General features: G+C 43.9%; 2 protein-coding genes across 4 annotated transcripts; one reads left to right on the forward strand and one right to left on the reverse strand.

The window, feature by feature from the left end:
* Positions 1 to 3,344: 3,344 nt before the first annotated feature.
* LOC120732292 lies at positions 3,345 to 8,436 on the reverse strand. Its single transcript, XM_040029776.1, has 2 exons — positions 8,262 to 8,436; positions 3,345 to 7,957 (listed from the first exon to the last, which is right to left on the reverse strand). Exon 2 carries the CDS (start codon positions 7,779 to 7,781, stop codon positions 3,345 to 3,347), a length of 4,437 nt encoding a protein of 1,478 aa, XP_039885710.1. The 5' UTR covers positions 7,782 to 7,957; positions 8,262 to 8,436.
* A 448-nt stretch (positions 8,437 to 8,884) lies between these two features.
* Positions 8,885 to 13,819, forward strand: mlpha (melanophilin a). Of its 3 annotated transcripts, none has more exons than XM_040030279.1 (11): positions 8,885 to 9,012; positions 9,100 to 9,189; positions 9,261 to 9,363; positions 9,883 to 10,076; positions 10,330 to 10,413; positions 10,498 to 10,734; positions 11,783 to 11,953; positions 12,511 to 12,672; positions 12,841 to 12,897; positions 13,380 to 13,422; positions 13,572 to 13,819. In XM_040030279.1, exons 1-11 carry the CDS (start codon positions 8,929 to 8,931, stop codon positions 13,610 to 13,612), a joined length of 1,266 nt encoding a protein of 421 aa, XP_039886213.1. In that variant the 5' UTR covers positions 8,885 to 8,928; the 3' UTR covers positions 13,613 to 13,819. The 3 variants fall into 3 exon arrangements, with proteins under 3 accessions (XP_039886213.1, XP_039886230.1, XP_039886222.1); XM_040030296.1 differs by having other exon boundaries at positions 13,575 to 13,819; XM_040030288.1 differs by having other exon boundaries at positions 10,501 to 10,734.
* The last annotated feature ends 2,547 nt before the right edge of the window (positions 13,820 to 16,366 follow it).

Raw genomic sequence — 16,366 nt, forward strand, 5'->3', positions numbered from 1 at the left:
CATATGAAACCGGAGGAGTTGTACTTACATCTTATGCCATCAGCTTGTCCTAGGTCACAGTTTCCTTCCACATACAGCTTTGCAAAAACTGCATAAAAAGCACTTGCAGCAACAAAAACATAATATTCCAGAAACACGCTTTGCCGATCCGATCAGCTGTTTGTAACACTTCCTACATCCATCAGCGTGAACTATCACATGTTCTCCATGTCCTGCCCGAAACCGGAAAGTGACGTCATTTTGCGGAAATGTAGTTTTTTTTTACCATCGTGGCCTTATGAGCCTATACTGGTGTTTTTAAAGTTATGTTTGACTTTATGACTTTCTGTGTCGTTTCTGGGATGCTGAGGACTCATATTGCACTGCTGGAAATAGTTTATTTTGATGCAGGGAGCTGGAAGCATGTAAATATAATAATAACCACAGCAGCCAAACAGAGAGCCTGACGAGCCCAGTTGTAAGTAAGCTATTAAGACTCGACTGGACACTGTGTTCGTGTTTTCCTCCGAAACAATAAGTTCTGCTGGAGCAGCCTTTCAACGCCTCTCTCTGTCTCTTACAAACTTGACCCAGACAACAAAGTAAGCTAGTTTTCAGCTACGAGCCCGACACGAACCCGACGGATTAGCCAGAGGTCCCTTTACTACAGTTTGGAGCTGCGACCTGTTTTATATATGCGTTTGCAGATCACTGCAAAAAGTGCAGACTTACCTAATGTCCACCTACTGTTACTCATTTATATTAAGATGTAAAAATCGAGTTGTTATTGGTACGGCAAGTAGCCTTCAGTAACACTAATAAATCACACAGCAATAGTGCATTCATGTAGTTGTAAAAGCATGATCATATATTAAGTAATCCAAAGTATTCAGAATACGTTACAAAATACATTTTGGGGCATGAATCTGTAGTGGAATACATTTTAAAAGTAACCTTCCCAACACTGCAGACACATAATCCAAACAGAAAGTGACCTGTTCAGGGCATGAAACCGAAGTCTTTCCAGCCTCACAGGTTGTCCTGTTATAAAAATATCAAATTAAAACAGAGATGAATGATTCTGCGCTGTGGTCATGTTAACTTTTGCATCCTGTGGTCAGCATCATGCATCAATGTGAATCACTGCAAGTTTTTTTGTACTGAGTTTTACAAAACTCTAAAATAGGTTTTGCAAATTGTACCTTTCCTCTGATTTTTTAACTTTCATTTTTGACGCCATGTTCAAATGTGCAGGTTCTTTTTGGGGGAAATTTTTATTCTGTCCTGTTGCTTACATGTAAGCGGTTCTTTGATTTGCTGACAGGTAACTTTCTAAAACTTCTTTCAGGGTGAAGATTCTCTGAAACTCTGTGTTCTGCCCTCCCTGTCAGTTTGATTGCCCAGTTTGGCAGCTAGATAAACAGTTCTTCAAAAGCAGAGCACAGGCTTCCGTTCTCATTGCAGGGTTTATTTGTCTCCCTAATGAAGGCACTGTAAAACTACAAACATAAGAAAAGCATATTAAAACATACATCTGGAACATAATATATTTCTCACATTACAAAGTACAGACTGAAGACTTAGCAACTTGAACTATAGCTGGTATAACCAAGAAAAAATAAATGAAAACATGTTAACTCAAAATCCCGCTAGCTTGATGCTAACACATAATGGAATTTCCTATTGACATGCTAACACAATTAGCATCGGCAGTGCAGCTAACATGCCGGCTTCAAATATGAGAGTCAACAACCCATTTTACATCACATGCTTAACATGAACACAGAATATAATCGTACTTACAAGCATATATTTCTCATGCTCCAGTACAGCCAACTTCAGAGCTAATATTTTGTGAGCTAGTATCAACTTGGCCAGACTCCATGAACTTTTCCTATATTTACTAGAGAAACTTGAGTACACAAACCCGCTTCCTCCCCCTAGTGGGGTGGTGGAGCTACTGCACCCCAGCAGTGGCAGCACACTCCCCGCCTGTATAATGAATTATACCACTACCCATTCCCTGGATGTAGTAGTAAAACAACCTCTGACACTGGCCGCAAATACACTTTAGGAGTGCCATTCTTGACTACCTTCACTTCCACCTTACGTACTCTATGATCTTGGCTAGGAAAGGCTTTAATCACAGTCCAACAGGCCACTCAGTCCTTTTTACTTGCGAATCCTTCATCAGTACAACATCTCCCACTTGAAGGTTTGGCTTCTCTGTTGTCCACTTTCTCTGTGTTTGAAGCGTGGTCAGATACTCCGTTTTCCACCTCTTCCAAAATGCATCAGCGAGTGCTTGGACCCTTTTCCAGTGTTTGTTGGACAGATCATTAACATCAAAATTCCCAGAGGGAGCAGTCAACGTATCTCGTTTCTGTGTCAACAACATTGATGGGGTGAGAACTGCCGGTGCTTCTGGGTCAGAAGACACTGAGACCAATGGTCTTGAATTTATAATGGCGGTAACCTCTGCCATCAGGGTGACAAGTGTCTCATGTGTGAGGTACGATGGATTCAGCCTCAGAAGAAGAGCATCTAAGATTCGCCGAGCGATACCAATCATCCTCTCCCACACCCCACCCATGTGGGAAGAGTGGGGAGGATTGAATATCCAAGTACACTTGTTGCTTTAAGGTAATTCCTCACCTCAGAATCTGATGTGTCAAGTCTGAGTTCTTTATAGGCTCCAGTGAAATTTGTTCCCCGGTCTGATCTGATTGTTTTGATCGGCCCTCTTATGGCAATGAAACGTCTGAGCCCATTGATGAAGCTTGTAGTGGTCATAGTCTCTATAACCTCAATGTGCACAGCTCTGGTAGTCAAACAAGTGAACATTACTGCCCATCGTTTACTTTCCGCATGCCCTCCTCTTGTTCTTCGGGCAGTCACCATCCAAGGTCCAAAAACATCCAACCCTACATGAGTAAATGGTGGATCTGGTGAAAGTCTTTCAGATGGTAAGTCTGACATCTTCTGGTCCTCCATTTTACCTCTCAGCCTTTTGCAAGTTACACATTTGTGTATCACACTAGATACAAGCCTTTTTCCCCCAATCAGCCAAAGTCCTGCCAACCTAATAGCTCCCTCCGTGAAATGGCGTCCTTGGTGCGCAGCCTGTTCGTGATATCTTCTGACCAATAATGTAGCAATGTGCGTCTTGGGAATGACCAGAGGATGTTTATCATCAAAAGACATATCGGCTGAGGACATACGGCCGCCAACTCTTAATAGCCCATCTTTGTCCAGAAATGGTGTCAGCTTTCGCAGTGGACTTTGTTTTGGGATTCGGTCCCCTTTGGCTAGACACTGCAACACCCTTGCAAAGGCATCTTGTTGTGCAGTTTTAATGATCACTTTTACTGCTTGTTCTTCTTCATCCCCAGTGTTGCCACCGTGTGTATCTGCAACACTCCTGCCTTTTTGATTAGTGTGGAGACTGCACGAGTCAAAGCTCTCCAAGTGGAAAATGTAAGAAACCTTTGAGCTCCAAGCGAGCTTTCTTTAACCATTGAGCTGAAGGTCGTTACTTCAGGGCGAACTTCTGGATCCACCTCCGGATGTATCAGCTCAAAGTCATCACTCTGGGGAAGGAGTCGTTTTGAAGGGCCCAATAGAAATGATGGTCCAGTGAACCAATTGGTGCCTTTGAGAGCTGCAGCAGTTGTTGGCCGAGTTCCATGGTCTGCTGGGTTTTCTTCAGTGGTGATGTAATGCCACTGATCTGGACGAGACGACTTTCTGATCTGTGCTATCCTGTTTGACACATAGACATAAAACCTGCGTGAGGTGTTATATATGTAGCCCAGTACTATCTTGCTGTCAGTATAGTACGTCACAGAATGAATGTCAATATCCATCTCATCTTGAATGAAGACTGCCATTTCAGTTGCCAAAACCGCAGCACAAAGCTCAAGACGGGGCACGGTGTGCGCTGGGTGTGGGGCCAGCTTTGCCTTTGCCATAACAAATCCCACGTGGATCTCTCCTGTTGCAGAAATTGTTTTCAAGTAAGCCACAGCAGCTATAGCCATGACTGATGCATCTGAAAACACGCACAACTCTCTGTGCTGAGTCTGTGTAGACAAAGACACTGGAACATATAGTCTGGGGATCTGGAGCTGATCTAAGTCTTTCATAGAGTCTTTCCAGAGTTTCCAGTGTTCTTGTTTTGAAGCTGGCAATGGTGTGTCCCAGTCATACTGTTCAATGGAGAGGTTTCTCACTAAATGTCTTCCTCCCACTGTGACTGGCACTACAAATCCCAAAGGGTCAAATAAACTGTTCACTGCAGACAAAATCCCTCTTTTTGTCAAGGGTTTCTCCTCCTTCGACACACAGAAGGTGAAGTTGTCTGTTTCCAGATTCCATATTAGACCTAGACTCCTCTGAAGAGGTAGGGACTCCACTCCCAAGTCTAGATCTTTCAAATCCTTGGCCAAGTCTTCTGGTGGGAATGCTTGCATAACACTGCTGCTGTTCGATGCAATCTTGTGTAGCTTAATGTTTGATTTAGCTAGCATCGCTTGGGCAGTGTGCAGGACACCAGTGGCTTCTGCTTCATTAGGAAAAGATGCAAGTCCATCATCCACATAAAAATTGCGTGTGATGAACTCCCTTGCACTGGTAGTGGAGTCTTCTGCCTGCTTAGCAGCTTGTCTGAGGCAGTAAATGGCAACTGCTGGTGATGGACTGTTGCCAAATACATGTACTGTCATTCGAAACTCTTTCACTGCTTTCTGGAGATCATTGTTTTCATACCATAAGAACCTCAGAAAGTTGCGATGTTCCTCGCACACCTTGAAGCAATAGAACATCTGCTGCACATCCGCTGTAACTGCTATAGGTTCTCTGCGGAAGCGGATCAGAACCCCAAGGAGAGTGTTGTTCAAGTCGGGTCCACTCAGGAGCACATCATTGAGGGAAACCCCTTCATGTTTGGCACTTGAATCGAACACTACCCTTATCTGCTCAGGTTTTTGTGGGTGGTAAACCCCAAATATTGGTAGATACCACCTTTCCTCACCGTCTTTTAATGGAGGGGCCGGCTCTGCTTGCTTTTCAACAAACATTCTTTGCATGAAATCGATGAAGTGTTTCCTCATTTGTGGTTTTTTCTCCAGAGTTCTCCGAAGAGATGCAAGACGCTTTAAAGCTTGAGGTCTGTTATTGGGAAGGTGGTTTCGTGGTGACCGAAAAGGTAGTGGGGAAACCCAAGTATTGTAACTGTCTTTATAGACTTGTTCATCTAATGTCTTCAAGAAACTCTCGTCATCGATTGACATTGCCGGGACGTCATCATGTTGTGTCCTTTGAAACACCTGACTGGCAAACTCACTTTCCTTACTTTTCAAGTGTTGTGCAGAGCTTTGAAGACTTAGGTTCGAGGTGTGACAACCAAGCTTTTCTTTGACTTGCATATTGTTTGGACATGCACTCAAGAGTGAAGCTCGTCCATTTGGTAGAATGTTGGTCTTGTATACACAGATGTTGGATGTCTTATGCACTTCTCCCAGACACACTTCCCCTACGATCACCCAACCAAGGTCGAGTCGTTGAGCATATGGTTCATTATGGAGACCATTATGCTGTTCTCTGACTTTGTGCACACGCAGAATGTCTCTGCCAAGGAGAAGGAGGATGTCAGCTTCTGGATCAATTTCTGGGATTTTTCCCTTGATTGCCTTCAGATGTGGGTAGAAATGAGTGACTTCTGGGGATGGGATTTCCGTCCTATCATCAGGTATCATATCACACTCAATAAGAGTAGGCAGGGGAAGCTGTGTGGTGCCATCAAGGGACTCCAAAATGAAGTCACGGGCTCGTCTCCCTGCTATCTCCACAACACCTGAGCATGTTTTCAGTGTATACGGCTCAAGCTGTCCTTCAATGTTGAAGATGTCAAAAAAGTATGTTTTAGCCAAGGAGCGATTGCTTTGTTCGTCTAGAACAGCATACATCTTGACAGCTTTCTCTGGTTGCCCAGCAGGATACACTCTGACCAAACATATCTTAGAGCATGACCTTGAACCAACTGAGTCTCCGCATACTTCTGTGCATTTTGATGTCACGTTAGCCACACTTGCTTCTCCTTCTCTTTCCTCCCCGCCATACCCTTCACTAGCCACCAGGCTCTCTGCTCTTTGAGGACGAGGATTGGGGTGTAGTGCGGTGATATGTCTTTCACTACCACAATCTGTGCACTGCACTGATTTAGGACAATCTTTGGCCATGTGCTGCACAGAAGAACAACACTTGAAACAAATGTTGTTGTCCTTTAAGTATGCCTTTCTTTCTTCCAGGGTCTTACTTTTGAAAAGACGGCATTTTCTGAGAGGGTGAGGCTTGCAGTGTAGTGGACACTGTTTATCGGGGTCCAAGTTGTTCTTGCCTGTAGGAACGTTTGGGCTGGCTGCCAGATTACTTGCTATCTCCGTCCTCTTAGCAGAGACATGTGAACGATACTTCTGTTGTGTCATTGTCTCGATTCTAGGATTGTTGGCGTTGGCACTGGTTACACACGAAAAACTCGGGTCATTACGAATTTTAGCTTCTTCGTTCACAAGTTTCACAAAAAAGGAAAATGGAGGATAAGACACTGCATTCTCTCTCTTGAACCTCGAGGCAGCTGCAACCCACTTCTCCTGAAGGTTGTATGGGAGTTTTTCCAGAATCGGATTCACCCCGTGGGCTGTATCGAGGTGTGAAAGGCCTGGGAGATGACCGCTTGTCTTTGCAGCATGAAGTTCTAGCAGAAGATCCCCCAACTCTCTCAAACGCTGGTTGTCTCTGTTCGTCAGCTTCGGTAAATCTTGGATTTTCTTTAAAAGTGCATGTTCAATGACTTCTGGTGCGCCAAAACACTCTTCGAGTCTCTGCCACACCATCTGAAGACCTGCAGTGGGATTGTTTATGTACGCAGCCCTGACTCGCTTGGCTTGTGCTGCTGATTGTGGCCCGAGCCATTTGGATAGCAGGTCTAGCTCTTCTTGAGGTGTTACACCCAGATCTTGAATTGAACTTAGAAAGGAAGCCTTCCAAGCCCAGTAATTTTCTGGTCGATCATCAAACCTCAGCAGGCCTGAGCTGATCATCTCTTTCCGTATCAGGTATCTTGTTAGATCAGACGTGTCAGCATGACTACTCCTTACAGGTGTGGGTGTCCATACCTTAGACTGAGGATGGTGTAATCGATCATAGTTTGCTGGCTCGCCTCCATAGCTCCAGTTGCAAGATTCTCTCTTTGGGCTCAAAGCACGGAAGACTGGCAAAGGTGTGAATTCTTGGTTGTTGCTCCTACTGGGCTGATGGATACTTGGTTCCTTGTGAGCTTTTGGTGTTGCATCGATGGCCGTGGCTGGCTGTGGCACCAGAGAAGATAGGAGTTCTGGATGATTAACTTGTGGAGTCTGCAGATCGTCGCCGAGTTCTGACTGTTGCTGCACATACTCTTGGACTCGTTCTAATGGGCTGATTTGCTGCATGCCGTCCAGCTGGGGCTGTTGTGGGTGCTCACTCTCTTGCGCAGATGCTTCCCAAGCTTGAGCCTCAGCTAGGGCTGCTGCAGCTGCCTTCTGCGATTTGAGTACGTGTAGCTCTGCATCCAGATCTGCTTTCTTTTTAAGCTGCTCGGCCTGTTGTTTTAGGATGCTGGCTTCCTGCTTAGCAAAGGAGAGCTGAGCACGGGCAGCTTCTGCTTTTGCTCGTGCTCTAGCAGCAGCAGTAGATGATGATGTAAGCTGGCCGGAACGTAAAGAACTGGACACTTTTGACCTTGTTTCCAGCGTCTCATCCATCCTTTCTTTTAGAGAACTATCTGGTTGATGAGAATGATGCTTTTTTACTATTCTGCCCTCCCTGTACGTTGATGCCCAGTTTGGCAGATAGATAAACAGTTCTTCAAAAGGAGAGGCAAAGGCTTCCAGTTCTCATTGCAGGGTTTATTTGTCTCCCTAATGAAGGCACTGTAAAACTACAAACATAAGAAAAGCATATTAAAACATACATCTGGAACATAATATATTTCTCACATTACAAAGTACAGACTGAAGACTTAGCAACTTGAACTATAGCTGGTATAACCAAGAAAAAATAAATGAAAACATGTTAACTCAAAATCCCGCTAGCTTGATGCTAACACATAATGGAATTTCCTATTGACATGCTAACACAATTAGCATCGGCAGTGCAGCTAACATGCCGGCTTCAAATATGAGAGTCAACAACCCATTTTACATCACATGCTTAACATGAACACAGAATATAATCGTACTTACAAGCATATATTTCTCATGCTCCAGTACAGCCAACTTCAGAGCTAATATTTTGTGAGCTAGTATCAACTTGGCCAGACTCCATGAACTTTTCCTATATTTACTAGAGAAACTTGAGTACACAAACCCGCTTCCTCCCCCTAGTGGGGTGGTGGAGCTACTGCACCCCAGCAGTGGCAGCACATTATGTTATTGGAACCTGCAGGAAGCGTTTAGAGGCTGCAATTTCTGCAAAAGGTGGATCTACTAAATATTGATTTCATTTCTTTTTTTGTGGTGCCCAAACTTATGCACCTGCCTGATTTTGTTTACACAATTATTGCACACTTTCTGTAAATCCAATAAACTTCATTTCACTTCTCAAATATCACTGTGTGTGTCTCCTATATGATACGTTTAACTGACATTTTTATTGTAACAACCAACGATTTATACAGGAAAATAATGACTATTAACAAGGTTGCCCAAACTTTTGCATCCCACTGTATACTGTGAATAGATTTGGTCCTAGTAAAGAACCTTGTGGAACTCCATAATTAACCATGTGGTATACATACAAATGTGTACACATTAATAATGATTTGCTTTTTTATAAAGCACTGTTCAAAATTAGCTGTGGAATCAAATGGTTCAAAAGGAGCATCATCTAAAACTAAAACTGGACAGAATAATGACAAAACATGTTGCATTTTCAGACGCGTATAATGGCAATGAGGATGATCAAGGAGAATTCGAGGGTCAGCGCTACAAAGTGGTAATAAACATAAAAGTGATAAAGATGTGATTCTACATCTGTTTTATGAAATAATCCACATTCAGGCCTAACGTGATGTGTTTTCAGATGAGGAAGAACAAACGTCTGCTGTCTGTTCATCCTATGGACTTTGACAATGAGGATTATCTGCCTCACTCACGCCGTCCGTCTGTGCAGGTAAGTCAAAGTTATGAAAAGCAAACATACAAAAGAGATCTAAAACCATGTGTGTAACTTTGGATTCACAGCAGCAGCAGGATGATCGGTACTATAGGAATGACGTGGACTACGACCATTACAGCCACAGAGGAAACCGCAGGAAGAGCCTGGACCGATATGCCATGAGACCTGGTCAGTATACCAGCATACCAGTCTTCCAGCAACATGGTGCAGGTCCCAAAATACACAACCAATTTCACATGTCCAACAAAATAAACTGTTTAAACCACTGTGGTTTATATGGGGGTTACTGGGGCCCACAGAATCTGTCCACCATGATTTACCTTCCCACAGAAAACTTCTGGGAGTAACCCTATGGAAATGCGGGAATTAATGGAAATGCTGTTTGTCCTGTAGCTGTTTTCACTGGGGCTCCACCTGCTGTCTGTTGGAGGAATCACAGCTTTTGTTTCACAGATTTATCACATCAAACAGAGGCCTTCAAAACAAGCCTGTCAGACTGGATAACTAATTGCAAATTTTACTTATTATCAGGTTTAGAAAAAATTTCTACTTTGGATGTCCGACATGCTGCTTTTTATTTCCAACATGTACATTTACCTGAATGTTTTTACTTACCTGTCCATCTTTGTAGATCTGCATCCACCTGGGTGTTTTTGTGTGTCCATGTTTACCTGTGTTTGTTATCAGATGACAACGAAGAGAATCGGATGGTCCGGACTCGCTCTCTGTCCAAGATTACCTCGTCGGTGGCTCGGCAGCAGTACGTTGACACATCAGACGAGGAGGAGTACCAGAGGTACCCGCAGATGTACCAACAACCACCCCACCGCCGAAGGGGCAGTAGAACCTCCTCCCAGGAGAACCTGGGACAAGCCCCGCCGGTAAGGACAATCAACCAGTCACTGGAAGTTAAATTTTGGTGGCATAAACATTGGATTTTCTTCTCTTGATTCTTGGAAAACCTGTTTTAATTCTATGTTTTGCCTTTTTTTCTTCTTCATGGTATTTTGTACAAAAAAGTTTCAGTCCGTATAATCTCAGCCATAAAGAACCAGGAGATATTGTTAACTGACACGGAGTCTTTTTGTCATACAAAATCATCTCCTTGGTGTTCATGTTGATTTTACATTGCAGATAAATGAACTGAGCAAACGAATGTTGGCCATCGAAAGTCTGCTGAGCCGCCTGGAGGAAAAGATTACACCTGGTGTAAACGAGGTGAGATGCGATGATGATGTGGGATAATGTGAGATCATTTCCTGAAACCAGTCAGTACAAACATTCTGTAACTTTGTTTTACAGCAGGCATCAAATCCATCAGCTCAGAATGAGGAGGAGAAACTGAGAAGGAAGCTTAGTGAGCTGGCGGGGAACCTGAGCGATAAGGGCCCGTCATCGGACGACGAAGCTGGGAAGAAGTCCTTTTCTGTGGGTAAAGGTTTGGCCGGACTGAAGGGTGGCCCAGCAATCGCTCTGAACTCCCGGAAGAACAAAGAACTGAGCTCATCCAGTGATGAGATGCCCACTGAGGCTCAAAAGGTAGGAAGACTGATTCAGTCCACTGTTTACAGAATTCATTGAATTCCAACCCATAAATCCAGAGAATGGGAACCTGGAGGTTTCTCAGACCACCAGTGGATCCGGTGTTATAAAAAGCTTACTTTTGGATCAGTGCACAATCATTTAATGGCGAATTCATTTTTAACATTGTTTTCAAAGAACAAAATAAAGTCTAAAAGGTTTTTTAACTCTTTATTTTGTCCGATGTCTCATAAACATCCAGGTTCCCACGTGTGATACATTCAGTGCTTCTACAGCATGGCTTGGCTTCTCCCCAAAAACGCTGTTTTACTCCATCTATAACGGGTCTGAACACCATGTTTCTTGTTCATTCTCATGTTTTTGTCCTCATCCACTCCTGAAAATACTGAACGTTTCTCTAAACTTCTCATTGGTTTTCTTATTCCATCTGTGACAAAAAAATAATAATGAGAAATGAGGTGTGGTTCCTGTCCTAGTAAACCCACGTCTACAGACTAGATGTCCAGTGACCTCCTGATGGAGGAGAACTCTTTCTGATGCATCACGGACTAGTCCTCACTAACCTGCTGCCTCCTGCATTGACTAACAGCCGTCTGTTAGGTTACTGTTACTGTGAAGCTCAGCAGCTACCTGCCTGGACCACATGACCCCTCACCTGTACAGGTGTTCACCTAAAAACTAAACCTCTGCTCAGTCATGTGACACCAAACAGAAGGAGAAATCTGTAAAAGCACTGAGTGTTGGGAAACCTCTTCGTCTGCCTTTGAATCATAGCTGGGGAATCAGCAGGATAGTTTTTAACACTGTGGTCAGGTCTGTCTGAAACACATGCCACCATTTTAGGAACAAAAGGTGTGCACCACATTTAAAAGTAGAAAGGTTTTTTTTATGTGCAGAGTCCTTTTTAATCGCAACATGACCTCCCAGAGACACAAGTCAGACACAAGAAATGCTGTGGTGCTGTGGGGCATCCAGCCCGGTAGCTGCTGCGGGATGGGATGTTGTTTTCCAGCTGCTAACATCTGTCCCTCTACATGGCTTTCAGAGATCGACTGCCGCCGCCCTCTGTGACCTCACCACTGAGGTCCTGAGAACCATTAATGCCACAGAAAACGCTATGGTCGAGTACGGCCTCTCAGAGCCGATCGACAGGTCCCACTTAGTAGGCACTGACGTAAAGCAGGCCGATGATGCGTTCAGGGAACTTGAGGAAAATGTAAGCCTCCAACATGAACTGCACACCTCATTGTCCCTGAAACCCAACCCTCTACCTCGTCCGAAGCATGACGGAAATGTCTGGACTGGCTTTAACCTTCCCGGCTGTTGTGTGTCCGTCCATCAGCGACAGGGCTGGTGTCGGTCAAACACACTGGGTCCAGTCTCAGTCCAGTTTGAGTCCAGTTACAGCAGTTCTAGATTTAGGAAAAGGTTACGTGATCATTTGAAACATGCCCCAGAACAGTTGGTAAAACCAGGTCGATGCTCATTATTGTTCAATAGCCTTAAAGCTATCAGTAAAAATGACCCGTTAGGAGAATGTGTACAATATAAGGGATTTGTTCTAGTTTCATCATCAGGTCATAATGTCATGACTGAACTCTTCATCCTCTGATGAGACCAGGTCTTCTCCTGTTACCTGTTCAGTGATTGAGTCAGTCAGAGAACCAGTGTGTTTCACTGATGCTCAGGCCTGTCTTCATCATCATCACCATCATTCTCAGTGGTCTGGAGGCGTGTCAGCTGACCCAGGGGTCTGTCCTGTTACCTGTTTAGGTGTACATCACGGCCGGTCAGTCCTACGAGCTGGAGTCGAAGCTGCGGCGGCTCGAGCAGAGTGCCAAGAATCAGTTTGGAGGGGCGACAGACTCGGAACTGTCTGAGCTTGAGGACGTGGTGGCACTGACCGCTGCCAGAGTCCAGAGTGCTGAGAGCGAGGTGGGTCAATGGCTCTGGATGGACATGGTCATGTTTACGCGGTGTCTAGGAACAAAATGGCTGATGCTGGAATAAACACAAATTTCTTACTTACAGGAAGCTTTTCAAGTCTTCCTGTTTTTAATAAGCAAACCCAACAGTTTCCCTTCATGTTTGTTCCATCTGCAGGTCTCTGATATTGAGAGTAAAATCGCTGCTCTGAGCGCCGCCGGATCCAAGAAGAAGGTCAGTGTGTGAGGAAATGATGTTAAGGTTACATTAACGTGTGCTCACTCACAGGAACAAATAAAAAAGTTATCGGGTTTCAGCTGTTAGACGGTCATCACTTTTCTAGTGTAACCTTTTTGAAGGGAAACTCAGAGCATAGACTGGACTGAGTTACTGAAGAGAAATGAGAGAATAAAGAACACATAACCATTGTCCTATCTTTGTTTGGCTTCTGAGCATTTTAAAACCTTTGTGTGTTACTACCGTTTATGTCAGAACCGGTGCCATAATGGCACTGGATATCGGTACCCATCCCTAATTTTAACATGGGAGTATATGAGGACTGAGTCACTGCTGGAGCCTCTAGTGGACACCAGAGGAACTGCAGGTTTTGGTTTTCAGAGGTAGACGGTTGACTGGATGCCATGTTAGCTGCATGGAAACAGTTTCTTTCTGACATCACTCAGGACTAAGTTAAAAACTTCCATGTTTCTTTGCAGGTTTCAGGAACTCAGAGAAAAAAGTCGACTCAGGATTTTCAGAGTAAGAAACACACTCACATTGCTTTCTGGACGTTTAAAGTGAAGAAGCTGAAACATGTTACAGTCACGTTCCAGGCCATGACATTACAAAGTTGTGATGCGTGTTCGTTAACAGCGAAGAACCGTGTTAATGATCATTTCTTGTTTCAGAAGCTAACGGCACTCAGTGGAAATCCAGCAACATGTTCTGAAGCAGAAACAGACCTTCAGCAGCTGCTGCTTGCTCCTCTTCGTCATGAAGCCTTCATCATAGAGCAACTCAAAGAGCAACTTTTATCTGTAACTGCTGCTGCTTATGTGTTAGAAACATAACACATGATTACAGCTGGTAGATTTAGACAAAATATGAGAAAACGTGAAAAAGTACGTACCAAACTAAATGAATATTCAAATGTACAGTCATTACAATATTTCTTTGAAGCTCAGAGGCAGCTGGAGAGAATTACATGGAAATGAAGTAACATGAAAATGTTTAAAAATGTATAAATCCAAAATATTTCGTTTTAACACTGACAAAGTTTCGGCTTGTCTCAGCAACGCAAAGCCCCCAGCATCCGACATCAGCATGGAGGAGAGGAAGGCACTCACATCACTTAATGATGTCAACAACATCATCATCCTTCCGGCAGACAACGGCAGGTGCACAGTATTGCTAAACCAGAAAGACTGTCATGAGAAAATTTTGTTACTACTCAATGACAAAAATACTTATGAGCCCCTGAAACGAGGTCCATGAAGTGGTTACAGGAAGACGGTGATAGACTGTCTGAAGCAGTTAGAACAAGACAATGCTATGGGCTTGATCTCATACCACAGGCTATACCCAGGGTAATCAACACCCAGTCTGTATGGTTTACCGAAGATAAATGAACAGGATGCACCTTTAAGACCGATTGTCTGTATGATCAACTCGGTCACCTATAACAACCCAAAGTTTCTGACTTCGATCCTCAACCCGCTGGTAGGCAGCTCTGAGCACCACATCCAGAACACCTTGGATTTTGTTGAGAAGGTGAGAGATGTCATTATGGAGGCAGATGAAACCATGGTCTCGTACGATGTTACATCTCTTTTCACTTGCATCCCAGTCACGGAAGCGTTGGAGGTAGTAAGAGATTGCAGGATGACACCAACCTTAGCAACAGGACCACTCTCAGCATCAGGGATCATATTTTCCACATATTTCACATACAAGGGTCAGTGTGCCATGGGTTCCCCAGTTTCACCCACTGTGGCCAATTTGTACATGGAAGAAGTGGAAAAGAGGGCTTTGCTATCCTACCCTGGAACACCACCAAGTCATTGGTTCAGGTATGTGGATGACACCTGGGTGAAAATCAAATTTCAGGACGTACCACAATTCATGTATCACATTAACTCGGTGGACCAACACATCAAATTCACCAGGGAGGATATGAAAAGTGGCAGGTTAGCCTTCTTAGACTGTGACATTTCCATCAGTAATGGGGGACATCTAAAAGCTAATGTGTACCGGAAACCTACGCATAGGGATCAGTATGGCACGATATGGCAGCCTCACTTCTGTCAGTCTGCCCCAGGGCAGCTGTAGCTATAACTGTAGCTGCCTCCACCAGTGTGTGAATGTGAGAGTGAATGAATAGTGGCATTGTAAAGCGCTTTGGGTGCCTTGAAAAGCGCTATATAAATCCAATCCATTATCTAAGGTTTGACTCTCATCATCCACTGGAGCACAAACTGGGTGTCATCAGGACGCTACAACACAGAGCGAACACCATCCCCACAGACACAGCGGCCAGGGAAGCAGAAGAACATCACATCAAGAAGGTGCTGAGTAAATGTGGTTATCCTAGCTGGACATTTGTCAAAGCTGGGACGGCACCTAAAGAAAGCTCCAGCCGATCCAGGAGAGAAGGGCAATCAGTGCCTAAGCAAACACCTGTAGTGATCCCGTATGTGTCAGGAGTATCAGAACAAGTGAGACACATTTTTTCTAAACACCGGGTCTCTGTGGCTTTTAAACCCCAAAACACGCTGCACCAAAAATTGGTCCACCCCAACGATCGGTCCCCCAACACAAACAGAGTAACATAGTGTACGCTGTTAAGTGCCAGGAGGATTGCCAGGACTTATACATCGTGGAAACCAGACACCCTCTGGCGAAGCGGATAGCACAACACAGAAGAGCCACCTCGTCAGGCCAAGACTCTGCAGTCTATTCACACCTACAGGCCAGTGGACACTCTTTCAATGATGAGGATGTACAGATCCTGGACAGGGAGGAACGCTGGTTTGAGGGCGGAGTCAAGGAGGCAATTTACGTGAAAAGGGAAAGACCATCTCTGAATTGAGGAGGGGGCTTAAGGGTACTCATATTAATGATCAAGGAACTGACTTCCCAGCCCATTGTTCCCTCAGTGGGCTGGTTTCAGTCATTATGCAAATGTCCTGTTTATAAGATTGAAACCTGCAGTCAGCTGAGACTGAAGAAGTCACTTGGATGAAACATTTCTCCCACTGAAAAAGTCCAGATGAACAGAATCAACTTTTGGTGACTGACAGAAGACAGATATAAAAACTTTATTTCAAAATAAAATCTATTAACTTTAAAACCATTTCTAAACTTAATCTCCTCTGACGCAATTTGATTGGCTCAGACAGACAATTCACTTTTTACTTTTATGTTTAATTCTGGCACCACTGAGCTTCTATAGTCTTTGGTCAGCTGTTTATTGAACTTGTGTTTGTATCACTGCTGATACGATCAATAAATTTTAAAATCAAACCCTGTTCTTATTTGATCCATGTATTGATTTTATGGATGAATGGTACTGATCATCAGAACTGATCACATTTAGAGTTTAACATATTTAGTTTCTTTGATTATTGATAACATTGATCTGCATTTGCCTTTATGATCCATAAAACATCAAATCAATTCTTTATTTTTAACTTATTTTATATAT

The sequence above is a fragment of the Simochromis diagramma genome, unplaced genomic scaffold (assembly GCF_900408965.1).
Source record: "Simochromis diagramma unplaced genomic scaffold, fSimDia1.1 OVJJ01000334.1, whole genome shotgun sequence".
NCBI classification, from domain to species: Eukaryota; Metazoa; Chordata; class Actinopteri; order Cichliformes; family Cichlidae; genus Simochromis; species Simochromis diagramma.

Bases quoted from the DNA above. Each gene is read 5' to 3' on its own strand.
- LOC120732292 (XM_040029776.1), bottom strand. From the start codon at position 7,781: ATGGATGAGACGCTGGAAACAAGGTCAAAAGTGTCCAGTTCTTTACGT.
- mlpha (XM_040030279.1), top strand. From the start codon at position 8,929: ATGACAAAACATGTTGCATTTTCAGACGCGTATAATGGCAATGAGGAT. The intron at 9,013-9,099 runs GTAATAAACATA...ATGTGTTTTCAG, and splicing joins AGGGTCAGCGCTACAAAGTG to ATGAGGAAGAACAAACGTCT. The intron at 10,414-10,497 runs GTGAGATGCGAT...TTTGTTTTACAG, and splicing joins TTACACCTGGTGTAAACGAG to CAGGCATCAAATCCATCAGC.